This window comes from Callorhinchus milii, unplaced genomic scaffold, assembly GCF_018977255.1.
Source record: "Callorhinchus milii isolate IMCB2004 unplaced genomic scaffold, IMCB_Cmil_1.0 Scaffold9, whole genome shotgun sequence".
NCBI lineage: Eukaryota > Metazoa > Chordata > Chondrichthyes > Chimaeriformes > Callorhinchidae > Callorhinchus > Callorhinchus milii.
The window spans coordinates 18282701-18292162 of record NW_024704750.1 but is presented as its reverse complement, the minus strand read 5'-3'; the positions used below and the strand labels follow the sequence as shown (position 1 = coordinate 18292162).

At 41.0% G+C, this 9462-nt stretch overlaps 1 protein-coding gene across 1 annotated transcript; it reads right to left on the bottom strand.

The window, feature by feature from the left end:
- Window positions 1-587: 587 nt before the first annotated feature.
- Window positions 588-9262, bottom strand: crip1 (cysteine-rich protein 1). The gene is made up of 5 exons (XM_007893205.2): window positions 9039-9262; window positions 3818-3912; window positions 2946-3003; window positions 2738-2785; window positions 588-1160 (listed from the first exon to the last, which is right to left on the bottom strand). The coding sequence occupies exons 1-4, from the start codon at window positions 9076-9078 to the stop codon at window positions 2745-2747; spliced, it is 234 nt and encodes a 77-aa protein (XP_007891396.1). The 5' UTR covers window positions 9079-9262; the 3' UTR covers window positions 588-1160; window positions 2738-2744.
- Window positions 9263-9462: the final 200 nt, after the last annotated feature.

The window sequence follows — 9462 nt, the reverse complement described above, 5'->3', positions numbered from 1 at the left end:
ATCGTGTCTCCCTCTGCATTCGTTCTTCTCTTCAGCAAAATTTTATTTAATATTTGGCGTGGAGCGACAGAGAGAGAGAGAGATCGACAGAGAAAGACACACACATAGTGGGACAGAGAGAGACAGAAGGAGGGACATAGAGAGAGGCCTGTCACAGAATAATCACTGTCCACATATTCTTATGGCTCTATATCACCAGGATACGGGCAACAACAAGTTGCATTTATATTGTGCCCTTCATGTAGGGTAATGTCTTGAAGTGCTTAAGAGGGCTGGGATTGGTTCACTGAGCAAGGGAGAGGGCAGACGGAGAGGGCAGAAGGAGAGACCACAAGGCAATTCAAAGAGGTAGGATTTGAGGTGGGGAGCAAGTGAAGTCTTGGTGCTGGGGGAGAGGATGGAGTTTGGTCTGGGTGAGGATGCGGGCAGCAGAGTTTTGGATGAGTTGCAGCTAATGAATGATGGAGCCAGGGCAATCCAGGAAGAGTTTATTGGAAAAGGCAGGGATGTTATGTACTATACTCTGTTTTATGGCGTGGATGAATTTTCAGTCAGGTTAGTTTGGGAAATGAACAGATGGACAGAGATCATGAACAGGAATTTTTTTTATTGCCACCTTTATCCATAAAAATACAAACTAACAGGAAAACAGCATGGAATATCTCTCACTAAAGATTCACCTCAGCAGGCTGTCTCAGAGAAGTGTGGTTAGAGAATTATTTGGGATGGACAAGTTTGCAGGGTTATGGGAAGAGAGCGGGGGAGTGTGATTGATTTGGGTAGCTCTTTTCAAAGAGCCAGGACAGACACAATGGGCCGAATGGCCTCCTTCTGTACTGTATAATTCCATGATGCTATGATAGTAATAGCTCACTGTTTAATAATTCCACCTGCCTTGGTACAACATTTTTTTATACTCTGGGTAGACAGCAGAGCTGGTTACATATAATATAAAATTGCATTTAGTTACACACTGGTTCCAGTGTACATTCCATACACTGGTTACACACTAGTATACAGTCTAGTATACAGTCAATGAAGGTTAATAGTAGAGACATTCAAATTGTTAATTAGAATTTTTAATTAAAAAGTTTTCAAAATTTCTCTTGGCTTTCCTCTTCAGCTGCCCAGTCGCTGCTGTGAGTGAAGACAAACTCAACCTACAATAAAGAAAGAAGCTTGTTGTTAACATGAGAAATCGCATACCACAAACTATTACAGATATTAACAATTATCAGGAAATGCATGTTAATGTTTGTTTTTACTATAGATTAGAATTACATTCTGTTTTGTTGTACACTAACAATTCTGTTTAAAGTTATTCCTTGCATTTGTTTGAGATCTTCTTGTTCTCAATGGAACGAGTGCTGAATCATATTGAAGATCAAGCATGTCATTTCTGTCTGCAATAACCTTGCACTAGTCTATATTCCAAGACACTGGCACTGGTCTAAGGCGAAAGGCACTGGGCTTCGTTAACACTCCAATGCAGTGCAATGTTGTGGTGTATTGTCAGAGATGCTGACTTTTGGATGAGACTTTGGTCCTCTCTGTCTGTTCAGGTGGACATTAACAATCGCATGGCACTATTCGAAAAGAGAAGGGAGTTTCTCTTCCAGTGTCCTGGCCAACAATCCCCCAAATAAAATTGGTCACTCACTTCACGGTTGTTTGTGGCTCATTGCTGTTCCCGCATTTTGCCCACCAAATACACAGCCAATCCACTTTACAGTATATCCTGTGAAATGCTTTCAGACGTCTCAATGACGTGATAATGACTATGACAAATGCAAGGACTATTATTTTTATTATCTGCTAATTGAACGTTGAATTAGGTCAGCCTCATTAGGCCAAGAATTCCAAGCTCATTTACAAATCAGTTTGTGCCACAGGCATATGAAATAAAGTTTCCACTGTTGGTATACAACTCTATTGCAAGTTGTAATGATGTGAAGTGAAATAGGATCATAGGAGACAGGAGTAGGCCATTCGGCCCCTCGAGCCTGTTCTGCCATTCTACTCGATCATGTCTAATCTGTACCTCAACTCTATTTACCTGGCTTTGCTCCATATCCCTTGACATCCTTACCTAACAAAAATCCATCCACCTGAGTCTTCAAAAAAATTAATTGATCTAGGATCCACAGGCTTTTGGGGTTAGAGTTCCAGATTTCCACTACCCTTTGTGTGAAAATTTTACTATAGTTTAAAATTAAGTTAACGTTTAAGTGAAGTCAACAAAGCAGAACTTAAATGTAAAGCAATTTGTGGATGAGTACAGTTCTCCACACTTGGAACAACTCATCCTGCCTGCGCTATTAGGGACGTGGTGAGTGGAGGGTTCATAAGAGATTATTTCAGGGAGAGACTATTTCTATTGACTGGAGGGTCAATAAATTCTGGATTACATAGGACGGATATCAGAAGAGTTAATTTTGGAGTGTTTAGAGAACTTGGAAGTCTTCACCATAAATGGCTGTTGAAAGCAAGGCAAAAACAACAATATTTAATAGGGAAATGGATAAATTCTTCAGAAAAATAATAAAGGATAAGTTGACCGAGCAAAAGATTGGATTGTAGTTAGCATTGGTAGGGGAGTGAGCATCAGCACAGATAATATAATGTTGAAGAATACTTTGAGTGTTAAGTCAGTCTGGAAATGTAGCAATGACATAGAGATTTTGCTAATCAATCTCACTAGCAGGACAGGAGGTGATAGCACTTTAACCCAACGCACCCAATGTTTATTTGTAGTCGAAACTTTCAGTACCCCCACGTCCAAAACCTGCAAGAGTAGAACACAGAGATCAACGTTAGTGAGACCATAACAGTCGGAATGGCTTAGAAGTTAGACTCATCACAGTATTAACTAGAATGCATCAAAAGCCACCATGGCGTTACCTCTTTAAATAAGTCGTGGATAAACAGAGAGATCATCAGCTTACCTTTCGGCCCAAAGAGTGCATTATAGCACGGGTTATGGCAGTAGGGTTTTCCGTCATGCTGCAAACAAAGAACACAATGTCAAGAGGAGAAATGGGAGATTAAACAGAACAGAGCAACAACTTACATTTCTATCGCACATTTCGCTTAAACAAAATATCTCAAAACGAGATTGGAAATGAAGTGAAAGCTCTTTGTGGGCAAACGTGCAATCCACATTGCACCAACAACTTGTCACAGGCAATGAATAGCCATTAGATTTAAATTTGGGGTAACTGTGGGAATGGATTGCAATTGTCACAAAAGTTCCATTGAGCCATAGAACTTTACAATGCAGAAGGCCATTTGGCCCATCGTGTCTGTGCTGTACTCTTTCAAAGAGCCATCCATTCAGGACAGTTTACCTGCCTGCAAATGGTGTTTTTGATAGCTATCTGGTTCCCTCTTGAAAGCTAATATGGATACTGCCTCAACCACTGCTCCAGACAGAGTATTCCACATTGCAATGACTGTGTGTGTGTGTGTGTGTGTGTGAATATATATATATTAAAAAGAAATGCTCCAAATCTCCCCAATTACAACTTTGATAATCTCAAATTATAACAGCAACTTGTATTTATACATCACTTGTGGTAGTGTCTCTGAGCGCTTGATAGTGGTGGAGCTTGATTAATGCTCTCCAGGCACTGACTCACCAAACCAGGGTGGAGAATTTCTCAAGAAAAACACATTTATTTTGAACAGTGGAGAGGGGGAAGAGGGGAGATTAACATCCACCCGACTCTAGAGGCTTAAAATAATGACTCGATCAAATAAAAAAGTACCGTGAGCCGGAAATAAAAAAAACACATTTTAATATAAAGTGCATACATACCTCTGCATGTGAGCCTGGACTCAAGGTTTTGTTGCATTTTTCACACTTCAAGCATGGTCTATGCCAGTCCTTCCCCAGGGAGGTCACCCTTTCAGCTGAGAACAAACATACACAATATTAAGGCGTTTTTGAGCTCGGCAACATTATAGAACATCTTCATGGGTGAATACTGTTGGGTGTAGTGACTGTTTCTCATAGGCGAACGAACACAGCAGACAGTTGTGCGTAGCAGTGTCCTGTAAACAGCCTCGAGGTGTTTGGATGATTAATGTAGTGGGTCGTTGACCAGAAGCAATGCATCTCTCTGCTTTGAATATTGTAATGGGGTCTTTAACATTCACCTGAAAACAACAGGCAGCTAGTCCTTTGTTTAATAGTCAAGCCCTCCTGGTATCACGTTGTTGAGACGTCTAGAAGCACTTCACAGAATATACTGTAAATTGATTTGACTGTGTATTTTGCGGGTGAAACTCAACAGTCAGTTGCGCACAGCAGTGGCCCACAAACAGTCATGGATTGAGTGATCACATTTTTTGGGGGGAGAGCAATTATTAACCCCGGAAAGTGATGCGCTAGGTAAACAGAAGCGTGTGGAGTAAGGAAACTAACCACTACGCTTCGGGACTCAGTTTATTTGACATTATCTTGACTTGCAATTGCACAGGACTAAATACTGCCATCTATCTAGCCAATCCCAAGTTTGGAACAAAAAAGACTCTCTCAAAACCTTAAATAGATTTCATTCCTTCACTAAATAGTTATCCATTACCTTCTTGAACTCAGTGACACAATCTGCCTTGATCACCTGCCTGGCTATCCCACCTTGTGCAGAGTAATTCAACCAGTGCTAACTGTTCACCTAACCTAGTCCGAGCACAATGATATGTTGACCGTGTTTAACATTATTAAGGTTCTGTTTATAGCCTTTAGGGTTTTGGCTCATTCCTCACTACTAGTTAATCAATAACAGCTGCAGTAAACGTCACATAAGTTTTATCAGTTGGGATCATATATTTAATATGACTTATGCAAAGTATGAGTTATGCTAAACTTGCATAGAATATAAACTTTTGAACGGGACTTGGGCAGATGTATGACTTAGGCGATTATACAGATCAGACTTATGCAAGTTTTATTGTACCACACTCCTCCTGTTATTGTTTCTTCATTTGATCACTGGCAGGATAAGATACACTTTCTGCCAGTGCTTGCTTGCATATTTCCCACCCAGTTCAATGACACTGAGGGTCATCTGTATTGCAGCCACTGTTGCTGCCAGTAATAAAGTAATCCAGCTGAAACCATGGTGCAAATCTGGGATGTCAGCTGAGATGACTACACTTCATAAAAATGTCTGTAAGTGTTTTCAAACATTAACATTTTTGGCACTACATCAAATGCGAGACTTGTTGTAATGTTACAGATACTATGGCACTATTCGAAAAGAGAAGGGAGCTTTTCTTTTCCCTTTGAGTTCCTGCATGGTTCAATAACACAGTATATCTTGTGTTCATCTACTGGGAACCTTTGTTGAAACATTAACAGATTATTTTTGATTAATGTATAACTGATCTCCCACAGAACAGAGGCCAAGCAAATGCAGTTGTCAATGGGTGTAACAATATTCATAATTCTTGCATTTGATATAGCGCCTAGTCACGTCTCAGAGACGTCTCAACGCACTTCACAGAATATACTGTAAAGTGAATTATTCTATTTTGTGGGCGAAACGCGGCAGCCAATTGCACACAGCAGTGTCCCTTAACAGTCGTGGATGAGTGACCAAATTATTTTTTTTTGGAGGGATTATTACCCCTGAGAAGCGTTTCACCAATCAAATAACAACTGGATTCCTACTTACTGCTCGGTAAACATGTGGCGTGTGGAGTAAGGAAACTTGCCTAAGGTTTCGCCCTGCCCGGGAATCAAACCTAGGTTCTCTAACAACACAGTATATATACTGTGCGCTTGTGGAAATGTAATTTGAACTGTCACATAACTGGTTAAAAACATCTTGCAATACAGTGTAAATAGTCCTTCACCTCCTGGCTGCATACTGTCCTCTGTATCAGTAAAAATTGGTAAGCCTACTAACTCTTGGCAGCAAATTAAAAGATCTCCTTCAAGGTCTTTCCTGCCTCACTAAAACTAATTGGTAAGGAGTATCGCTATGTTTGACAAATTTAATTGACATGCAAAGCCATGCAAGAGTAAAAAACTATCAATTATGAAAATTGAATAAAAGTTTCATGTGAACATTTTGGTTGGATAAGATTTGTGTATCATGTATTCTAAAAGTATATACATACTCTATATAATCAGATAAAATTGGAAGTTGTCCTGCTCGGGTATTGTAACCTGAAAGGACCTCTTCCCTCACTGCAGTGGGTTAATAAAGCTTACAATGGTTGATTGTTGAAACTGTCTTTGAGTTGTGTTTTATGTAGCGCATCGAGCCACGACACGTTCATCTACTGGGATCCTTTGTTGAAACATTTTATTAGCATAACTGATCTCCCACAGAACAAGAGGCCAAGCATACACAGTTGTTCAGTCCAATTTTTTTAAGGTATAATGATATCACAGTACTGAAAGAGTTTTCTAATAGTTGACTGGGTGAGTCGCAAAACAGGACGTTCCAAGGTTCAATTGCTAGTCTATGTTACCCAATCTCAGCTCGTGCTGAATTAAGGGTATTACAATTGGCATCCAAATCCCTGAGCTAGGAAAGTTGGAAAAGGAATGGGGAAAGCAAGGCAAACTGGACTTGTGGTCCAGAAACCTATATCCGGCTGGAAAGGGAGGGCATTTCGCCAGTCACATAGAACAAGATTAGACTCGTGCATGGAACTCTCAGTAGCAATCGATTACCTTCAGGGAGAAGAGAACATTAGAACCATGTTCGCATTTGATGTCATGCCAAGAATGTTGAAAAGCACTTCCAGACATTTTTACAAAGTGTAGCGACTTAAGCTGACTTTCCAATGCAGTGCTGGTATTATGTTGCATTGTCGGAGGTGCTGTCCTTTGGATGAGATGATAAAATGAGGTGCTGTCTGCCTGTTCTGATGGATATTAAAGATCCCATGGCACTATTCAACAACAACAAGATTACATTTGTATCACGTTGGGAGGACATTCGAAGGCGCTGGACAGGGTACAGCATTTCAGACCCGAGGTGGGGTCGTGTGGGGGGTGGGGGGAAGAAGGGAGGGAAAGAGAAGGAAGTTTCTCTCTCCGGGTGTCCTGGCCAACAATCCTCCAAATAGTGGCTGTTTGTGGGACATTGCTATGTGCAAATATTCAAATATTTCTGTAAGTAATCTTTGTGTTGCTGTAGCAAGGCTGGGTGGATCTTGAGATACACTTGGACTTTAATGAGAATTGTTCTCCAGCTGCTGAGTATGTGCAACAGTGTGACAGCTTGATCTATTTAAACATCCGTGCTCTCTCGTGCAAGACTGGTTGTGCAATAGGAGTGTGGGTTCTTGAGCATAGGAGAACTTTATGTCACAGAGGGAAAGGCAGAGAGCAAATGCACCTCAGAGGGAGGATAACCACCAACATATAGCAAATGATAAGCAATTGTTAAGAATAATCATCTCTGACTAAAACCGCACACAACTTTCTTAGAAACTAACTCGGAAATAGTCCTATCTCTCTGTTGCATCAAAAGCCTTGTTTTTCCTCTTTAAGATTTCTCCCTTTCCCCCATCGATGGTGATGGCTCACATTGGGTGTGGCTCAAAGCCTCAGCGTTCCCTCATTCTTGTACAAGCATTCAAGGCTGTGCAACCGGAGCGATTGTCAAGTCTGACCCTCCCCAAAGAGCCCCAAACACAAAATGTACCTATTAGTTGCTGGATAGTGATCCATGCCCAATCCCATCCTCAGTCACTGAAACCAGTGGTGGTTACAATTCCCAGGACGTAAGCAGACAACAGGAAATTTCCTGGTCTGTAGAGCCATTTGCTGAGCCCAGAAAAAAATATATTCAGATTCCCTACCGCACTGAGCAATTAGATACACGTGTCTCAGCTCTACCCAAATGTACATACAGTGCATCTGTTTTTAATACAACAACAACTTGCATTTATATGCAGGGTAGTGTCTCAGAGCACTTGGTAGTGACAAGCCTGACGCTGAGCCAGGGTAAGTGCAAAATCACCCCCCAAACCCCATGTATGTTTTTTCTTCAAAGCTAGAAACACAAATGTTGCACTGTGCAGTACATGATACTGTGTTATATCAGGCTTGAGAAATCGCTGTGTTGCCCAATTGCTTGGGGTTGAGTATGTGGGTGGATACATCACTGGGTGTGGTTCGGAGCAAGGGGAGATTTTCCTCTTAAGCGTAAAGCGGTGTGTAAAAAAACATCACAATAGCATTGAATCCAATCGAGAGTGAATACATTGCACAGTCTCGGGAGTGGTGCAGTCTGCCAACTTACACGGGCAAAGCAATTGTTCAGCCATTAAATAACTGATGTTATTGGCAGTTATACCTCACATAAGTCGAGACCATACATTTAATATGACTTGTACAATGTATGAATTATGTCAAACTTGCAATAGAATATAAGTTCTTGAACGGGTTTTGGGGCAGATGTACGACTTAAGCGATTATACGGTTTCTACAGGTCAGACCTGTGCGAGTTTTACTGTATAGTTTTACCAACAATGAAGACGTCTGGAGAGAGCTACCAGCTTTTTAAAACAAAATCACTGGAGGCAAAAGCACAGAAAACTCTTTAGCATCAACAGCTGTAATGAATGCACAAGGTATTATCACCTTTTGGTTTCATCAAAGTGGAGACTCTGATCAATGTCAGCGTTTAACTCTGCACAGATATTAATTATTAGCTTGAAACTACGCACCATAAACTGGACTGGTAAAGTCAGTCTACTTATGATCTAAGGTTAACATAACGGGTATCAAGCATTCACACACACACATACACAGTGTAGGTTGCTTTTATCAGAAAACACAATCCGAAATGGACAAGTAGATTTGCAACACTCGAATTTAAAAACAAAGCTATAAAAGTTAACTCTGAATTGTGGGGAAAAAAAACTTGAGACAAGAGTCAACACGAGCAAAGATACAACTTTCCACCCCGAGTGAGTGAACAGCAGAACACATACTTGCTGCCTTTTCAAAAAAAATTACACAAGAACAGTTTCGATTTAGCAAACTTAACAGAGAAAATATGATCCCTTACCGAAATAGACTTCTTTCTGGCATTTGGGACACTTAGGCATCTTTGGAGGCAGAGAGACTTGCTTAGATGTAGACTGTAAGTACCTGGATGGTATTTCCTTATGTGACACTCCCAACTAAAAGACCAGTACTTATATACTTGGGGAGGAAAGGGTGGGGGAGTGAGTGATAGCTCTGCACTGCATAAGCTGCACTCAAGACAGGAAGCAAATTTTGCAGATTAGAAAGTCCACAAACACAGGAGTGCAATCTGATGAGGGAAGTGGGTTCAACTCTCCTTCTGTAAGGGAAGAAAAACCCTGCCCCTTTTTTTTTGTGTGTGTGTGCAAATAACACTGCTGCCACACAACACCTCATTGCAAACATGAGTGAGTGGAAGCAGTTCTCAGGACACTGCTCTGCCTGCCAAGTTCTGCCCATGAGCT

Coding starts and splice junctions, on each gene's coding strand:
- crip1 (XM_007893205.2), bottom strand. CDS start 9,078: ATGCCTAAGTGTCCCAAATGCCAGAAAGAAGTCTATTTCG. Junction 3,913..9,038: donor CCAGAAAGAAGTCTATTTCG/GTAAGGGATCAT, acceptor GTTTGTTCTCAG/CTGAAAGGGTGACCTCCCTG. Junction 2,786..2,945: donor TGCACTCTTTGGGCCGAAAG/GTAAGCTGATGA, acceptor CTACTCTTGCAG/GTTTTGGACGTGGGGGTACT.